Source organism: Artibeus jamaicensis, unplaced genomic scaffold (assembly GCF_021234435.1).
Source record: "Artibeus jamaicensis isolate MK-2021 breed Jamaican fruit bat unplaced genomic scaffold, CSHL_Jam_final contig_354, whole genome shotgun sequence".
In the NCBI taxonomy this organism is placed as follows: Eukaryota; Metazoa; Chordata; class Mammalia; order Chiroptera; family Phyllostomidae; genus Artibeus; species Artibeus jamaicensis.
In genome coordinates, this window is record NW_026521803.1 from 38,393,104 (window position 1) to 38,413,620 (window position 20,517).

At 36.5% G+C, this 20,517-nt stretch overlaps 1 protein-coding gene across 9 annotated transcripts in view; it reads left to right on the plus strand.

The window, feature by feature from the left end:
- Positions 1–20,517, plus strand: part of RELCH (RAB11 binding and LisH domain, coiled-coil and HEAT repeat containing) — an 89,644-nt gene that overhangs the window by 23,686 nt on the left and 45,441 nt on the right. For 8 of the 9 annotated variants that reach the window (XM_037156395.2, XM_037156396.2, XM_037156399.2 and 5 more), the window contains exons 6-11: positions 2,874–3,077; positions 3,184–3,275; positions 3,881–4,171; positions 6,940–7,015; positions 7,933–8,028; positions 19,084–19,196. In XM_037156395.2, coding sequence (XP_037012290.1) covers positions 2,874–3,077; positions 3,184–3,275; positions 3,881–4,171; positions 6,940–7,015; positions 7,933–8,028; positions 19,084–19,196 — 872 coding nt within the window. The other variant, XM_053664226.1, reaches the window with a different exon arrangement.

The window sequence follows — 20,517 nt, forward strand, 5'->3', positions numbered from 1 at the left end:
ATCTAGAATGTATAAGGAACTCTATAAACTCAGTAAAAAAAACAACCGAATTTTCAAAAGAATGGACAAAAGATTTAAACAAATGCTCCCACAAAGAACATATATGGATGGCAAATACAACCTTTAATCATTAGGGAAATGTAAATTACATCACTGTGAGATACCATAGCACACTAATTAGCATGCCTAACTAAGACTGTATTAAGCCTTGGCAAGGATGTTAAGCAACTGGAAATCTCATGGTTAGTGGGAATACAAAAGGGTACAGTCACTTTGGAACACACTGGCAGTTTCTTTCAAAAGTTAAAACATCTACCACCTGTATGAACTGGTCGTTCCTAGATACTATGATCCAAGAGAAATGAAAGCATGTGTTCATACAAAGACTATACAGTATTAATAATAGCTTTATTTATAATTGCATGAATCTGGGAAACAACCCAAATATCCAAGAGCACATGATTGGATAAAGAAATTCTCATATCCTTACAGTGTAATACTACTCAGAAATAAAAAGGAGATTTTTTTTTTATTTGATGAAACAACATGCATCAACCGGAAAATCATTAATCTGAATGAAAGAAAACGATAGTGTGCTTACTGTATGATACCATTCATAGGAAATTCTAAGAACTGTAAAGAAAAGAACAGTAGTTCTTTGCCTAGGAACAAGGCAAGTGTGAGGAATAAGAGGGAAGGATCGCAAAGGGGTCTGGGAAAACTTTGGGAGTGGACAAGTTCATTTTCTTGATTGTGGTGATCTATTCAGGGGTGCATACATATCACAATTTAGCACACTATATTTTAAATTAGCTTGTAGATTTATTTAACTTGTGCAGTTTATATATGTTAATCATGACTCAGTAATGCTGTTTTATAAGAAAGGCAGTGGATGTGTTTATCAGTGACCTGTTCGTTAACCATTAAGCAACATTTAGTGCTAATCTGAACTGGCCTGAAGCCGAGCTCCACAGCCCTCACTGCTGTCAGGTTCAGACCCTGGCCAGATTCTGAGACTCTTCACCCTGTCTCTTTTCCTATCACATTCCCCCATTTTATCCTCTTAGTGCCACTTACTGTTACCCGGAATTATCTCGCGTTTCTCTGTCTGGGCCATAAGCTCCTTGAGGCTAAAATAATCTTTTTTTTAATTTGTATTTATTGATTTGAGAGAGAGAGAAACATCAATTTGTTGTTCCAGTCATCAGTGCACTCATTGGTCGATCCTCGTGTGTGCCCTGCTAGGATCAAACCCACAACGTGGAGTGTCGGGATAATGATCTAGCCAACTGAGCAGCCCAGCCAGGGCCAAAATAATCTATTCATCTTGGCATCTGCATGTACAACACACTCACTACATATTCGTTGGTGTTTTTTTCATACTTGTGTCTGTGTACAATCATTGTCATACTGCTCTCATACTGTCCTGCCAGTTCTTTCTTTCATGACTGATTTACCTCCCATCCTGTCTTTCTCTTGCGCTATTCGAAACTTTTATTCGATCATAAGTAAAGTCAGTATATTTTCAGCTTCTCTTCAGTATGTCCTTGTGGCCCCAAATCAAACTTGCCTATTCACTGAGGACCCTGTTTCCTGTTTCCCCAGTAGATGATGGCACATTTCCCCATATTAATTCCAGACGCCCCCCAGCTCCTAACAGCGCTGCTCTGTCCCCCACTGCGGGGAATGGCCTCTCCAGTGCCACCTCTGCACTTTGCCTCTTGCTCCTGCTGCATCTGTGTTTACACCTCCTTATCCACCTTCCTGATCTCTCCCTGTTTCTCACACCAGTCACTGCTCCTGCCTTCTGCTTTTTCTTCCTTACCGATTCTAAGATTGTAATTACCCTGAGCTTTCTTACGAGCTTTTCTTCCTTCCTCCTCACATTCCCTTTGCCTATTCATTATAGTCATATATAAACAAATGGGCTTGCGCCGCCCTGAACGTTTTTGGTTCCTTCAGAGCTTTGTGTTTCTGCTCATCCCTCCCCTTCCTCCTGCAGTAATTAGTTCCCCGGTGCTTTTGCGGCCATCTGCCTCGGAAGTGCCTCCGCCTTTCCCCAGAGAGTGCCGGGTCACCAGGTCCAGAAGCCTTTCCTCACCCTCGCCTCCAGACAGAACGGACTCCTCTCTCTGAATTCCAGATGGTCCTTCACTCGCACTGTGTGTGGTTCTTAGACTCTACTCTGTGTCCCTACACTTCACTGTCAAATTCCCTGAGTGGTGACAATATTTTTTCCCTGGGTCCCAGGGAAGGGTGGATATCTAATAAATAATGAGTATAGGTGGATAAAGGGTCATTTGAATAATAGTGTGATATTCATTTCATAATTTTTTAAAAGATTAAATTTGTTTAGCAGTTGGTGTAAGCCAAGGTTTGTGTTACAGACTTAGATAAGCATTATACCCATCTTACAGATAACTTGCTTAAGTTTTGAATTAATTTATAACAACAATAATAAGGGAGACAGATAGGAATTTTACACTTGGGTCTGATTTTCTGCCATATTTAATACCTATCTTATATCTGTCTTACATTTAATCCTCAGTAATAGCTATTCCCACTAGTCATAAACCCGCAAGGGATCGAGAGTATCACATGTATCACTTTCAAATGAATGTGCATTATAACTAAGTTATAAGATATCAAGTTAATACTAAATCCTACTGTATTAATGGACAAGAGAATGACAGGACATTCTTTGCATGTGGTTGATTACTTTGGAACTTTATAAAGCTCTTTGTAACATATAACAAAATTATGATTATGTTCAGCTTTTAAGACATTAGCAATGAAGAGTAAAATAAACCTCAAAATTGCATGATAAAATTGCCTCAGAGCTCAAAATTACTATTATTATTATTATTATTTAGGATTTTGAATTATGGGATGATGTAGGATTAAACATTCCAAAACCTCCAGATTTATTGCAACTCTACCGAGATTTTGGGAACCACCAAGTGACTGGAAAAGACCTTGTGGATGCGGCCAGTGGAGTAGAAGAGGAGGAACTAGAGGCCCTCACACCAGTTACAGGCGACCTTCCTTTGACCCCTGAGACTCCGCATACTGTAGAGGTGAGCAATGTTAACTAGCTAGTCAAGTCCACAGAAAGTATCTAAAATCCATAAAAGCATACTGTGAGATCTTGAGTTTCTTTTTTTCCTCTCGTTTTTATTTTAGAACTCTTTGCTTGTACAGAAATTAGAGGATAAAATTAGTTTATTAAGTAGTGAGAAATGGTCTTTGATGGAACAAATCAGAAGACTTGAAAGGTTAGTACTTCATTATCATTTCTAAAAAACTTCATTTTATCATATGAGATTATAAATGTAAATAACATTTCAGTTATCAGACGTAACTTTTAACATTATAATACTTCTGAATGAAAGTTTTATAGTTGCTTTGCATATTAATATGTCCTGACACCCCCCAAAAATGTTATTAAACCAATGTGGTGACCTAATAATCAATTATGTCTTAGAACCAAGGAATAAGGTATTTTCTGCTTCTCCTGAGTTCTGTCAATATCAGTAAAATAATTCCCTCACACTAGTGTTACACACATTTCTCATTTATTATTTCATTTCTTGTGACAATCCTGCAGGTTAGATGGAATTATCCATATTTTGCAACTGAAGAATCAAAGTCAAGTGTTAATCCAAAGCAGTTTCTAAGGTTGTTTTTATGCTTCTTTGGTAAACAGTTATAGCTTTTAGGTACATAAAGCATCAGAATATATACTATGGAAAAGGTTGATCAGTGCCAAACCATTTCTATTCTGTTACATTTTTAAGGAATTAAACCCATTATGAGGTTTATGCTATTGTCTAAGTGTTTAAAAGTATAGTTGTCTGATCATTTTTCTTTCTTTCTACAGCGAAATGGACTTTCTCAAAAATGAACACTTTGCTATTCCAGTAATTTCTGACTCTGTTCAACCTTCTTTGGATCAGCCTCTTCACAAAGACTCTGAGGACAGTGGACAGAAACCAGTTATAAATAGTTCAGATGAGGGAGAGAACAAGGATATCCATCTTTCAAAACCCGACGAAGTTGGTTCCACTGTTCCTAAAGAGAGTTTCCCAAACTCTTTACCCAGGAGAGAAAGAGAAGGAATACCATCCTCTCCAGCAAGTAACAGCACAGTCCATTTTGATAAACCCAACAGGTGAGTGTGCACCCTATGGTCTGAAATGTACCTTCCAGCTGCTTTGTACATTATCGGAGTGGAAGAGCTTCAGTTCTTTGAACTGCTTCTTCAGATCAGAGGCATCAGTTTTTACATCAGTATTAACACCTAGCAACTACATGTCACAAAAAGGGATATCACAATCTAATTGCTGAGTTAAATTACATTAAGGAGGCATAAACTGTAAATGAGGTAGGTCCTGTCTTAGCTAAGTGCTTACACCTGTAAATAATGCGTATGTTGCTGTGTACCACAGACAGCCTTCCCCCGTGCTTTTTACCCTTCCTCTGTGCCTCAGTTGTCCTCAGACTCAGAAGAGGCTGCAGTAGTATGTGGTTGCCTGTAATAAAGAGGGAGCAGTTTTTCCTCCTCGTCCTTTTTCCTATGTCTTCTTCCATTACTAATAATGTATCATCAATAGTCTTTTACCTCATTTACTTAATTTTTAATAGCTCTCAGTGATTGAACTCAGATGGCAAAAGCCTGGTCCCAACCCTTCATGACCATGTTTTCTAGTGAAGGAGACAAAACATAATTTTAAAAATGTTTAGATTATAATATGAAAAATAATTTTAAGAAAGGACTAGTTCATGAACCTTTTAATCTGTCAGGCACAGTTCTAAGTGTTTTACGTGTACTAACTTAGTAAAGATTTTATTTATTTATTTTTAGACAGAGGAGAGGGGAGGGAGAAAGAGAGGGAAAGAAACATCAATGTGTGGTTGCGTCTCATGTGTCCCCTTCTGGGGACCTGGCCTGCAACCCAGGCATGTGCCCCAACTGGGAATCGGCCCTTTGGTTCATGGGCCAGTGCTCAATCAACTGAGCCACACCAGCTGGGGCTTTATACTAATTTATTTAATCCTCACAAATATCTTATGCTGCCTTGTGAGCCTCAAAGCCATGCTTCCTTCAGTTAAACAGAGGGATATTATACCCAGTGTTGGGATATAATAGGTAAGCACAGTTCGTAGGTACTCATTGTTAGTGATAAGTATTTGGTTGGTTGGTTTTTAAGCAAAGCTCTCCATCCATGAACCGCAACTTTTTGTATACCTCGAAAGTATATTTTTTCTTTAGGTGTTACAGTGCTTACATAGTTGAAATGGAGCATTTACTTTAATATGGGTAAGATACAGTGATAAAAAAATTGTGTTCTGATAACAATAATGGCATTTGTAGAACAGTAGTTCTTTAGTCATAGGAGTACTTTCATATATATATATATATATATATATATATATATATATATATATCCTTTGGTATTCAAAAGCCACTCTCTAGAGAAAGATGATTGTTAAATTTGTTCAACTAATTGTTTTAGTTCTTAACTATGTGCCAGACAGTGGTAACAAGGAATAGAATGGTAAGCAGAGTGTATAGAAACCTGTCAGACATAAACCTCGCAGTATGAAAGAGACCAATAATCAGGCAATTATACTGAAGTGTGAAAAGTGGTAATATAAGAAAAGTTCAGCTTCTTTGGGAGCACACAGTCAGTGCACCCAAACTAGTCATCAGCAGGAAAGGTTTCAGGGAAGCACTGCTACCCATCCTGAGACCTGATGAGTAGTACAAGTTGACCGAGCAAAGAGGTAAGAGGAAGAATATTCCCATCAGGGGAGAACAGCATATGCAAGAAGATGGTGCATACGGGGAACTAAGAAGAATTTAGGAAGGGTTAAGAGAGAATGCAAGTGAGAAGATGGCAGGAGATGAAGCTGGAGAATTAAGCAAAGGCTAAGTCATAGAAGACGTGCTAACTCATCTCGGAGAGCTAGGACATCACGGTGTCTCAGTTTTAGAAAGAGCCCTCCCGGGGAGAGGCAGCTAGAGGGAAGCCCAGCAGGAAAGGAGACTGAGAGAGCATCTGTTGGAAGAATGCAAGTGAAAAACAATCGAGGCCTGTACTCTGCTGGTAGGAAGCGGATGGATCTGCAAAGTAGTTACATGGTAAAGATTGATTTAATTTGAGGTTAAGGAAAGTATAAAGGCTGGTTTGAATTTTCTGGCTTGGGCAATTGTGTGAATTATGGTGGTCCTCTTTGCTGCAAAAATCCGAGAGCGAATGTAAATGAGCAAATAAGCTCAAGCTTGGGCACGCTGCTCTAACTCTGTCATCATAGAAATACTGAGTGCCACTTTGTGTAATTTTTGGTGAGCGTGTAAAATCATAGTTATAATTCCACAAATACTACTACACAGAGAGACCGGTGTTGTTTTAGAAACATAATTAGATTAATATTTTTAATTACAAAAAATACATTAAAATAGACCATGAATGTTGAATGAGCTTCTCCTTCACTTACTTTAAACATTACTTCTTTTGTGTGGATCTTGAACATTAAGTTTTATTGTTACCACTATACAGATATGCAGAACTTTAATTCTCTCAGCCACTTACCAGCTCAGCCTTTGTACCCATTGTTTACCTTTCTGGGACCATAAAGAACTGGAGAGAAAAAGGTTCTCATTTCAGGTTTTGCAGGTACTTCATGTTTGACCCATGAGCATTTACTGACTGTGCATTCACATACCATCAAGCTGTTTTAAGAGCAGCGATTATTGCTGATTATTCCCCGCCTCCCAGATAATTCTGTAGTAAGGTGTCCTTCAAGTCATCGGCGCCTGAGAAATCCAGTTAACATTTGTGGGGTAGTATCAACACAGGAATGGGAATTACAACACATAACTTACTTCTCCTTAAATACCAGTGGTAACTGTTTGGTGCTGTCATTTTCTTCTAGGAAATTATCTCCTGCTTTCCATCAAGCACTACTCTCTTTTTGTCGAATGTCAGCAGACAGTCGTTTAGGATCAGAGGTAAATAATACCAGATATTCTTACAACTCTCTTAAAACATTCGGGTATTTTTTTTTTTAGTGCATCATCCAAAAACAGCTGTGATAACACTTTTAAATCCAAGACTGTTATTTAAAATAATGTTCTAAGAAATAGTTCCTAAAATACTTAACTTTTAAGGAAGGTAGTTGATTATTTCTGTTCTTTGGATTAAAGCTTTGTTTAGCTAATGCTAAGTGACTTTTTACCATCTTTTCAGTTCTTTTTAGATTACTCCACTATTTTTACTTTATTAGGAATGTTTGTCTTCACTCAGTTTGTTAGCTCTCAGATGAACTTTCCTCAGGTGCTTGGTAATTCATTGTTCTTGCACTCATCGTGACAGGGTATTTTACATTATTTTCTTCTCCTGCCTTTATACGTACCCCTCCCTTTCTAGCTGTTTTCTGGTTGGTTCCACTTGCTGGGCTGCTGTCCCACAGAACCACTGAGAATATATATGAAAGAGCTAGAGGGTCGTGTGGGTGCAGTCCAGCCAATCCTCAGTGTAAGGCTCGGTCAGCCTCCTTGGGCCTCCCCTTGCATGCAGCTCCCTTATACACACTCTCCTTAGGCAAAGATTGTGGCTTTTGGACATCTTCTCAAGAGCAAAAGAAAAAGTACTGAAGCTGCCCAAGTCCTGGATTATCCTTACTTGTTCCTAGAGCTGAAGCATAGTGGGCCTCCCTGTCTAACTCCTCCCTTCTTACTGGTTTTTAATCCACTTTTGGCCTAGAGAAATGTTTGGTAACACTGTTGTTGTTGTTGTTGTTACCATCGTCCTCATCCTAAGTTGTGGTTGTGGGTGCGGGTGTGGTGCAGAGGTTTAAAGTGTGCACTTTTAGTGCCACTGTGCACAGGGGTTCTCCACTGTCCCCATTTCTGCCTTGGTTTTCCAGGTGTCGCGGATTGCAGACAGCGAGAAAAGTGTCATGCTGATGCTGGGACGCTGCCTGCCACACATCGTTCCTAACGTGCTGTTGGCGAAGAGAGAGGTGAGACACACAGAGAGTTTTGTCACAGTGATCTCATCATGTGGTCCATTCTTTGTCATTTTAAAGTTTAGTGTTATGTTTTTATTTTGTTACAGTCTATTACTTGCAATCATATTCTTACTTTTGTGCATGCATCTCTGCTCCTAGAGAATGGTTTTACACCTCTGTCAGGTGAGTTCAGTAAAACTGCATGGTATTCATGTTGTTTCAGTTTTGCTTAAAGCATCATTAGCTTCTGCAACACTAACTAGTACTGTAGGTCCATTTACGTGCCATGAACACTGTCTGTTTTTACATTACTAGTTAACTAATTTATTTTATCTCTGCTCTTGGTAAGATATGCTTGTAATGTCTACAGAAATAGACACTCTGTTGAAAATTAACAGGGACTAAAAATGTAACTCTTAAGTGTACTTTTATAGTAACTATTATAAATGCTAGTTTTATTATATATTTGTTTGGCAATAACCACACTTGTTTTATGATGATAGAATAGTTATAATATTTACAATAACTTTTGAAAGTACCTGCTTTGTTTTTGTTATAGCTAGCCTGTTACTGACAGATGCTTTAAATATCCAAAATACAGGAGCAAATATACTTTAGTATCTATAGCCTATGTTATGAGCCTAACTACTGTAGAATATTATCTTTACAGTTATATTTAGCTAATAAAAGATTAATGAAAAGTTAGTTGTAACCTCACTTACATGACAGTGGATGATTTATTTGCAAACAAATTTAATCATTATTTGAATTATGAAGTTTATAAAATCTATTTCCAGTTTACAAAATTTTTTATGTAAAATGGGTTAGGAATATTTTAGAATGTACCATGTAAGTTTCTTCTGTTATATTCTTAATGTAAATAATAGTATCATAATTCATGGGACCTACAGTATGATAGGTACACAATGCATTGGCAAATCCAATACAAAGCTTATCCTTATCTGTTTAGCATAAGAAATTTGTACTGATCCTCAAGAAGAGTTATTTGTAGAGCTTCAAACATTTTTATTCCTATAAATATTTTTCATTAAAAAAGATAAAAATGGCCTTTCTTATTGATGGTTATATTTTGCCTATTATTTAAACATAGTTGTGAGATATTAATAAGTATGGAACATTTTCTGTCTCTTGAAGGATCAGTGTCGAATTTCAGTTGTTTTGCGGTTCTGCCTGGCAGAATGGTGTTTGAGCTTCTTTTCCTTTTTCAGCTTGTAACATAATCCATGCAATGCATTAATGTTTGCGTTCCTTTTACTATGTTTCCTTAATTAGTCTTTAAAATATGACAGAAACCTAATTATTATGAGATGTAATATAAGCTTTTTTATATTTTAATTTTTCCATTTTTTATCATAAAAACCCTACCACTAAAACCTGATTGTACTGCATGAAGTATTTATAAACATGCATCATCAGTAATTAGATACATTATATATATAAATACATATAAAACATGTACACAATACATATACATATACAAACATACATTTTTTATTTGTGGTATGATGTTTACTTTTCTGGCTGATTTTAAATTTTTTATATTTAAAAATATATACTTATAATTTCATGAAGAATTGATTATTTTTGTTTATTGAATTATTTGTACCTTATTCTATTTTATTAGAAAATTTGCCATTTATAGGACATCAAAGTTGTATTCCCTCAGAATTAAATTGGGAAATGACAAAGTATAACTTGGTTTGCTTTGAAACAAATGCCAGGACATAAAAGTACAAAACTTTTATTTTACTTCATCCTTTGATGTTAGATTACTTTTATTTAATTAGCTTAGTTCTTTAAATGTATATTTTTTAAAAAGGTCTTGTGGTTGAAGGATTAATATTTTGGTTTTTAAAAACATTTCTCTAGTTTCATGTATTCTGTTATCAGTATAAGCCTTTGTTGGTATGTAAATACAACTAAAATATCCTTCTGTAAACTGGTCATGGTAATATCCTAGCTAAATAAATACATAGAACATTGGAAACAGGTTTTAAGTTTTGATTAAGGAATATGTTCACAAGGTTTAACGTTTTTTTTAAATATAAAAAGATACACAACAAAACGCCGTTCTTCTGTCTCTGCGGCACCGTCTCACATGCATTCACTCTTGGTAGCTTCCAGAGCAGTCTTATCAGTCCTTTGCCCCCTTTTTAATTGGATTGTGTTTGGTTTTGAGTCGTAAGAACTCTCACAATTCCAGATGTGAAACCTGTCACACACAGGATTTGCAGAGAGTTTGTGCCATCCTCCGGGTTGTCTTTTCATATTTTTTTGTTGCCGTTGCTTGTGTTCTTTGATGTCACATCTAAAATTTATTGCCAAATCTGAGGTCAGAAATATTTACCTTATTTTATCTTTTCTTCTAATAGTTTTATAGTGTTAGCTCTCATATTTAGGTCATTGATCCATTTTGAGTTTTGTTGTTGTTTTTTTTGTATGTGGAGTAAGGCAGGAGTCCACCTTTATTCTTTTTATGTGGTTATCCAGTCGTCCCAACATCAATAAAGAGAGACTTGTTTTTCAATTTGATGGTCTTGGCACCATTGTCAAAAATCAATTGTTTCAGTCCTGGCTGGGTAGCTCAAGCTGGTTAGAGTGACTTGCTGATATGCCAAGGTTGCAGGCTCAATCCCATCAGGGCACATACAAGAATCCACCAGTGGCCACATAAATAAGTTAAACGACAAAGCGATGTCTCTCGCTGTCTCTTGCCCCTCCCCCTTCCTCTCTCCCAAAAATCAGTGAACACAGATTTGTAAGAAATCATTTGGCTGGCCCTGGCTGACGTGGCCCATTTGGGTGTCATCCCACACGCTGAAAGATCGCTGGTTCACTTCCCGGTCAGAGCATATGCCTAGGTTTTGGGCTCCATGTTCTGTGCCCAGTTGGGGCGCCTGCAGGAGGCAGCCAGTTCATGTTTTTCTCTCTCATAGATGTTTCTCTCCCTCTTTTTCTCCCTCCCTTCCTCTCTCTGTAAAATAAAGACAAAAAAGTCAGTTGTCTGTACATGTTTGGATTTATTTCTGATTGTCAGTTCTGTTCCGTTGGTCTCGATGGTTATCCTTATGCCTGTAGCACACTTGCGTTGTAAGCACACTTACTGTTGCTTTGTGGTAAGTTTTGAAATTGGGAACTGTGAGTCCTTCAACTTTGTTTTCTTCTTCAGTATTGTTTAGCTATTCTGGGCCGCTTGCAATTCCATATAAATTTGATACTCAGCTTTCATTTACCCAGTAAAGGTCATTGGAATTTTGATAACAGATTTTGTACCAAATCTGTAGATCACTTTGGAGAGTATTGCCATTCTAACATTAAGCGAACATGGGGTTTTTGTCATTTATTAATGTCATTAACTTTTTCTGGCCATGTTCAATGTACAAGTTTTTCACTTTCTTAATTTATTCCTAGGTATGTTATTCTTTTGGGTGCTATTATAAATGAAATTACTTTTTTAACTTCCTTTTCAGGTTGTTCATTGCTAGTATATAGAAACAAAATTGATAATTGTGTGTTAATCTTGTACCTTGCAACTTTGTTGAATTTGTTTATGAATTCTACTTGTTTATTTTGTGGATCCTATGAGATTTTCTATATGTATACAATCATGTTATCTGCAAATAGAGATAGCTTTGCTTCTTCCTTTCCAATTGGGAACATTTTTTTCCTTTCTCTTGCGTAACTGTGTGGATAGGACTTCCAGCTCAGTGTTGAGTAGCAGTGTTTTGAGAAAGCAGATATCCTTATCCTGTTCTGATCTTAGGAGGAAAGCTTTTGGTCTCTCACCACTGCCTTTGATGCAGTAGTTGTGGGTTTTTCATAAATACCCTCTACTATATTAAGGAAGTTTCTTTTATTCTTCGTTGGCTGAGTGTTTTTATTATGAAAGATGTTGAATTTTATGGAATGTTTTTTCTGTATTGATTGATATGATGATTTTTTTCCTTTCATTCCTGTTGATGTAGTATTGATTGATTGGTTTTTCATATGTTGAACCACCCATGCATTTGTGGGGTAAATCCCACTTGGTCACGGTGTATAATTCGTTTAATGTGTTGTTGGATTTGGCAATATTTTGTTGCAAATTTTATATCTAAATTCATAAGGGATATTGGTCTGTCGTTTTCTTTTCTTGTGCTATCTTTGCTGGTCTCGATAACGGTTAAAGACAGCTTCTTAGATTATGTTTGGAACTGTTCATCCTCTTCTGTTTTCTCGGAAGAGTTAAAGTAGGACCAGTATTTCCTCTTTAAGTGTGTTTAGAGTGTACCAGTGAAGCTGTCTGATCCTGGAAGTTCTCTTTGTTGGGAAGACTTCCATTGATGATTCCCTCTCTTTGATCATTATGGGTCTGTTGGTACTCTGCTGCTTCTTGATGGTTCTGGTAATTTATGTGATTCTAGGAATTAGTTCATTTCATCTTGATTATGTTTATTGGTGAACTATTATTTGTGGTGCTCACTTAGAATCTTTTTTATTTTTATATGGTTGGTACTAATGTTTCCTCCTTCATTTCTGATTATAATTATTTATATCTTCTCCCTTTTTTTAGCTAAAAGTTTGTTCATTTTGTTGATCTTTTTAAAGACTTTTGATTTTATTGATTTTCTCTATTTTTTTATTTATCTTTACTCTGACCTTTATATTTTATTTCCTTCTTTCTGCTGGCCTTGGGTTATTATGCTCCTTATCTAGTTCTTTAATTTTAAAAAGCAAGGTTGTTGAATTAGAATCTTGCTTCTTTTTAATGTAGGCATTTGTAGCTATAAATTTCCCTCAGAGTACTGCTTTTGCTGCATCTTATAAATTCTGGTATGTTGTGTTTTTCATTTTCATCATCTTGAAATATTTTCTAATTTCCTTACTGATTTCTTTTTTGGCTCATTGGTTGTTTAAGTGTGTTGTTTAATATCCACATATTTGTGAATTTTCAAGTTTCCCTTTTGTTATTGATTTTTAACTTAATTTCATTGTGGTTGGAAAATATACTTTGTATGATTTCAAACTTTTAAAAACATCATGAGAACTGCCTGTGGCTTGACATATAGGTTGTCCTTGAATGTCCTAAGTGCACTTGAGCAGAATATATATATTTTGCTATTGTCCGGTGGAGTGTTCCATATATACATGTCTACTAATTCCAGTTGTTCTATAGTATTCGATTCCCTGCTTCCTTACTGATCTTCTGTCTGCATGTTCTATGCATTACTAAAAACGGGTGTTGAAGTCTGCAAGTGTTACGGTAGGACTACACTATATTTGCAGAGCCCCGTTGTGCAGATGTGAACAGACTCAAATACCTGATCTTGTTTCCGTGGCTTTGCACACATGCTACCACCCTGTGTGCATGGTTCTCCATTTTGCATTTTTCCATGTAGCACTATGCTTTGTGTCCTGTATCAGTATATAAAGACTGTTCTCATTCTTAAGGGTGCATAACAGCTGGGCTTTTAATAGTCTTTTAGCATGTTTTAAATTAGTGTTCTTCAAACTTTATTGACCACATATACTCTTATTACAAAAGACATTTTGCTTCATGTGATAGCATATAATTACATATACATAATTAATATAAAAGTTTTACAAATCGTTTGCACTAATTACAAAAAGTTAAAAGATAATATCAGAGTTTATAAATATTTTAAAACAATAAAGAATATACCTAAATAAACAATAAAAATGTTTTTCATGAACTATTCAATTGAATTTGTGACCTACTGTTTTAAAGGGAATGATGTTAAAGTTAATTAAAACTGCCTAATAAGTTAAATGTTTTATTTTTTTATAGAAGTGAGAAAAAGCACAGTGAATATATAGATATTAATGTTACTGGTTTTTGTTGTTTTAAAGAAAAGTAACAACCTCACTTAATTATTAGGTCACAATTATAGCACTTTCTAAATTTAGCATACCATATTACAAATCTAAGATGCCATTGATTGTAACATTGATGTACCTTTAAAAAAGAATTTCAAATAAATCAGGACATATTCTCCATTTTTAAGGTACCAACTTCAGAGATGATAAATAGTGAAAAAAATTATTTTATGTTTGAAGTAATTATAGTCATTTTTACCAGCTTGTATTTAAAAAGACTTCCTTTCCTATTCATTTTGGAAGAAAAAAATAATAGGATGAACTAGTTTTCTATATGTAGCTTATATAGTAGTTCATTTTCCTGGGGTGGATGAGGAACTTGAATCTTTCAAACCAAATTACAGAATAAATATATTTGTCATTTGATCTATGTACATAGTAAATAGGCCATTTAAGTTGATTTTTTTAGTCTGCTGTAAATGTGTTTGAAGGGGAAATCCTGTAATTTAAATGAAAGATACCATAAAGGATTACTTCTAAAGCATTTTATAGTGATATATCTAAATTTCACTCATTTTCATTCTGTGCCAGGAAAATATATGCCATCAGCTGGCTAAGGTGGGAAGATAATGAAGGAAGCCTGTGCCTTGAATGGGGGTGGGGCCACAGGAAGCAGTGAATGAGTCCAGGCTTTCCTTTCGGAATGCTCAAAGTGCTTCAGAGTTAGACTGGTGATGGTTGTCCAACTCTGAGTGTACTAAAAAGTACTGGATGTAGGCTTGCAATGGATGAATTTTATGATATATAAAATATATATACCTCAGTCATTAAAGCGGTAAAAGAAGAAGGAAGGAAAGAAGAGAGCTAGTTCTGTAAAGGTTTTCAAAGTAGTACCTCTGAAGACCTGCTTGTCTTCTGGGAAACCAGACTTTGTTCCTTTACATTGTCATTCATGTTTGCCCTGTGATAAACATGTAACTTAGAAGTAATAATGGCCCCAGATAGTTATAAAGTAGATAAACCTGGTCCATCTTCTTACCTGTTTAGTGTGTGTGTGTGTGTGTGTGTGTGTGTGTGTGTGTGTGTGTGTGCGTGTGAGAGAGAGAGAGAGAATTTGGGGTGTAAGTCACATGCTCTTCAGCAGTGTCAGCTTTTAAGTCATCTAAGTATTTTAGTTAGGCCTTTTAGAGGTTGAGGCTCAGGAACTATAGATATTAATTCTAAGAATAGATGTTTTAACAGCCCTTGAAGTGTAGAACTTTTCCAGAGGTGAGTAATCTTGTTTTTTCTTATGTGAGTCTTTTCAATGTTCTGTTATTTTGTTTATGCGTTACCATCAACATCCTGACAAATTTCAACGGAAAATCTAAATCAGAGGGTATCAGTACTGGATTTTACATTATAATTAATTATTGCTTAATTCCTAGGCAGAAGACTAGATGAAAAAATTTTCAATGACAACTATCTAACATTTTTTACCAAAGCTTGAATTAGAGGAAATAATTTTAGTGGGACAGCGAGGGCAAGCAATGAACCATAATTTATTAGATTAATGTGTTGCCTTTGCAGAACTGTAGGATTTCGCCTCTTGACCTGAAATTCTCAAAACATTTCCTCTTGGCATTTGAGCTAAATGTAATGTTTTCTGTTTTAGATTCCTTTCAGATCTTGGAGCCATTATCTTATCAACATTTCCTTGCCTTTTTTTTTAATGTTAAAATTTGCTTGATCTCATTTCCTACTTTATTTCTCCCACCTTAACATCTAACTGCATTGTTTTAGATCCTTTAGGATACTTTTCTCCTTCTGTTTTTGGACTCTGAACACACACTAATCTTGCTAAGACTAAGAAAGTTGATTAAAAATATTCATTAAATCAAATCTAATGACATTTACTATCTCTAAAATGATTTATTATTTGTTTTTAAATATTTTGTTCATTTTTAGAGAGAGGGGAAGGGAGGGAGAGAGGGAAAGAAACATCAGTGTGTGGTTGCCTCCTGTGTGCCCCAGTTCCCCACACTGGGGGGAACCTAGCTTGCAGCCCAGGCGTGTGCCCTGACTGGGAACAAACCAGTGACCCTTTGGTTTGCGGGCCAGTGCTCAATCCACTGAGCTACACCAGCCAGGGATGATTTCTTCATTATCATTAGAAGTTATTTTGGTTTTTTTTCTTGTGAAACTGAAAAGAGAATTAACATGCATATCTGTAGCCATATTTCAGTTATAAGATTCTCTGTATTCATGTATGGTATAAATTTGTTCTTTGATTAAGGATCACAAAGCCTGCTGATTAAACAAAAAGAAAATGTAAGTCACAAAGAATAAACAGCAACACAGTTATTTTGATATGCTTTTTTTAAAAAAAAAGATTTATTAGTTTTTAGACAGAGGGGAAGGGAGGGAGAAAGAGATAGAGAAACATCAGTGGGTGGTTGCCTCTCATGAGCCCCCTACTGGGGGCTTGGCCCACAACCCTGGCATGTGCCCTGACTGGGAATGGAACCAGTGACCTTTGGGTTTGCAAACCAGCACTCAATCCACTGAGCCACACCAGCCAGGGTTGATATGCTTGTTTTTGAGTAGAAGAAGCTAAGTATTATACTATGTATTTTAAACTGTGTGTATGTGTATATTTGTAATTATTTTAAATATCTTACCTACATTTCATAACTTTATTTTTAAAGTGGAATACAACTGGAAGAAAATGGAGTACAATAATGTAAGAGTATATACAAAGTGGGGAAAAGGTAGGTTTATAGTTTGTATGGAAAATAATAATAACAAATAATAAACAAGAATAAACTGTGTTTCACATTGTCACAACTATAAACCTACTTTTGCCCCACCCTGTATGTTGAGATAATAGGAAAGGAAGAAAAAGAGTTAAAAAGAAGCAAGAAATTTTCAGGAGAGGAAGATCTGATGTGAGGGGAAAGTATAGATATAATTACTTAGGACCTCACTTGATATTTAGTCATTAAAATATTTCATGCCCCTGTGAGTGCCTTCTAGAATCACTACATTTTCATTGTCAAGATTCTCCTCTCAGTGGGATGCTCTGACAGTGGATGCAATGCCTTAGTCTTCTCAGTAATGTCATGGACTCTGAGCAGCTTGACCAGGGTCCCTAGGATTAGGGTACTTCTTAGAATGCAGTCTGCTACCCCAGTATTCTATCAAATGTTGTTTATTTTCTCCTACAAAGTCCAGGCTCATCCTTCAAGAGTCAGTCATACTAATCCTCTGGTTGAAGACATTACCTAACCGTATAAGATGTATACTCTTCCGTTTCCAGTGCGAAATTATTTTTCCTAATTATTTATTTTGCTTTTCATTACTCACTAATCTGAAACGTGGAAGTGCCTAAATAAATTTACTCTTAGCTATGTTTGTAGTAGTCTACATCTTTGTATCTTCAATTTAAGCTTTATACCAGGTCATTATAATGTCAAAGTAACATGTAGAAAGAATTTAGAAATAATGGAAAGGCTCTGTTAGTCGTGACTTAAAGCTTCAGCCTAAACTCAAAAAATCATATTATCTGTTTCTAAAGGAATATCTCCAAAATAGGAAGACACTTCTCCCAAAGTCTAGACTTTTCTTCAGGGTATCAAGCATTTTTATATAGTGGTCAATTCCTGTTTTAGCTCTGCTGACATTCTTTGGTGGTAGGGAGGTAGGTGGGAAAAAGAATGGACCAGTAATCATTGTGCTTTTCTTACCACATCATAGTGATTTGTTTTTAAGTCTGCAAAATACTGTTTTTATACTGTAGAGGGTGTCTCTCCAAAAATACTTTATCACTTTTGGGCTTTTATTCTAATTAGATTTGAAAATTCATTCCAAAATGAGAAACATTAATATCTACTTTAGAATTTAGTCTTATTTTAATTAAAATATGAAGTAACTTTAATTTTGAAATATTTCTTTGAAAGCGAACAATAAATTTTTGTGTACTACTTTCTAGAAAATAATGGAATTTACCTCTGCATGTTGAATGTGCCAAAAACAAAATAGTGTTTAAAGTTTTGATTTCAACACAAAACATTTCTCCTGACAATCTGTAGTACTACTGGGAGCCCTCAACAGCTCGGGAGATGCTCTTCTGTTTTTTTTCCAATTAGCTACCAGTTAGGTGCTAAGGATATAAAATTCGGAATTGATGTGGACACTGGCCCCCAGTGTCTGAGGCATTATGGATGAGATAAGATAAATTCACACGGACTACTGAGTCCTGTGGAGGAAAAGGGACGGCACAGCTACTCTCTCAAGGGGAGAACACCTTGACCCTTGTCTTGACAGGCTGTTATTGGCTTTCTAATAGCATACATCAAAGAAGGTTCTCATTCATTATACTTAGGTTTGCTTTAGGTAATTACTTTTTACAGATTGCAATGGGAGGGATGTTACTGATTACTTCTTACAGATTAACAAGGAAAAAAATGTTGCAAATGCAAGAGAATGATAAGAGTAACAGGTCTGGTTACACTTCAGTCCTTGGGAGAATTAGCACAGACCTCAGGAAGTTACTTTAAAGATATGCAGTAAGCATTTGCTGCCTGAACTCAGGGTGAGGGAGTTTCAGCAACAGCAAGTCACAAAGCAGCCTAGGTATAATGTAGGCCTGATTTCCCACAGGAGAACAACTTCGTGGGCGTGGTCCTGCATGCCAACTGGCTCCCCACTGGTTTTCCAAGTGGGTGCTGAGCTACATTTCCACGTCTCGCAAAGTGGTTCCCTACAAGGAATTTTATATAATTTTAATAAAGAGATTAGATTACACTCATGAAATGGGAATAGTTGTCTTTATCTTCCATTATATTTTAAAATTATTTTAGAATATAGTCAACTTTTGCGAGTTTTGTTTAAACATACTTTGAAATTTAAAATTACCTTATCAGATTGCACAGTAGTAGGATGGAGGGTTATCTGGTGTAGAAAGTAGTTGACCCTTGGAAAATGTACTGGCTCAGAAAACAAGGTTAGTCGCCTCCTAAGGAGCTTTATCACACTGTGATTTGCACCTTTTGCACAACCCACCCATAAATACATGAGTGATTGTTTCATTGTTTTTTGTTGAATATCCACCTTACAAAACTAAAATTTGCTCTTGTAGACTGAGGTTTATTTTACTTTAAGTGTCCATTTAAGAATAGCCTGGGGACAGGAACGCGAGCTTGGCAATGCGTTTTTACTTTGACCTTCTCCGCCCTCGCCTTTCTTTAGGAGTTGATCCCCCTCATCCTGTGTACAGCGTGCCTGCACCCTGAGCCTAAAGAGAGAGATCAGCTTCTCCACATACTTTTCAATTTGATCAAGAGGCCAGATGATGAGCAAAGGTCGGTATGTCTACTTCTTTGGGAAACACAAAATTAATTCTACTCCTTTGGCATCAGAAGTCGCCCTTTAATCCAAAGGCCTTCCCCGTGCCTGTCGTAATGCACAGGGAACACTGGCCCTGTTCACAGTGCCCTGCAGTTTGTCATTCTTGTTAGCCCAGTTACTTGTGCTGAAGTGTACATTTCTGTGTCAGCTACCTTAGGACTTCTAATTCAGATATTTCTTTGCCTTTATCTTCATGTGTGATTTCTAAGAAGGCCTAAATATCTACCCAGTGGCCTCTTAAAAGAGTTATACTTTACAAGAAATAAAATATGTACTATATGAATTTTCGCATCACTGGGTCTCTTTAAACCAGTTACTGTGTGGCGAAGGGGATACAGTGCCTTTTTTGTTTGTTTGTTTGCTTGTTTTGTTCTGAGACAAGTGCCCACAACCAGGGATGCCTGAGTGGAGGAGTAAGCAGTACCCGAGTGCGGTGAGGGGAAGACGCACACGCATCAAGGCCACTCTCCTAAAGCCTGGGGGAGGGGACTTGATCAAGTGTCAGTCGGAGAGTGACCCTGTAGGGAGGAGGTGGCGCTGTCCCAGCGTCAATGTGGCAGAACACCCTGCAGGCTGGCAGGTGGGCTCTGCACCAGTGGACAAATTTCAGCCAAAGGATGTTTGCTTATACTTTTCCAAAACAATGGAATTATATTTTCTGATTAGATAAGTTTATGTAATTTCAGTACCTGTTTATACGTCTTCTGAGAATGCTGGAAAATTATAAGTATGAACTATATATAAAACAAATCAAGCTTAAAATTTAAAATACAAGGAATCTCTCAGTGAAAGTTGAAATGAAATAGTTATATAGACTTAAAAACTCTGTAAGTATACATCTCTTTCCTGCTCTTTCCAAAATATATCTGAGCAAGTAGAGAAACATCTCCTTTGCAGGATCCAGTCAGGATGCTGGTCAAATAGAAATAAGGAAAATTAAACCACTGTATTAGGATCATTCACTGCAAACTGAAAATGTTCTAAGGACAATTTGATGGTGCTGTACAGGAGAATTAATATTATATTTTTCTCCTTGAAAAATATTATTCTCTATCTTGGTAACAAAGGGCCAGGCTTCCAGGTCTGAAGCCCATTTTCATGCTCTACATTTGCAGCTGAGCGCTGCCACCTGCTGGCCGAAAGTAGCTTGGCAGAAACGCGGCAGGAATGAATTCAGCGCTTGTGTCCACACTTAAATCTGTAGCTTACAGAAACATAATTATTCATTAAAATAGTCTCATTAACTGACCAATTATGTCTAATGTGAGTAAGAAA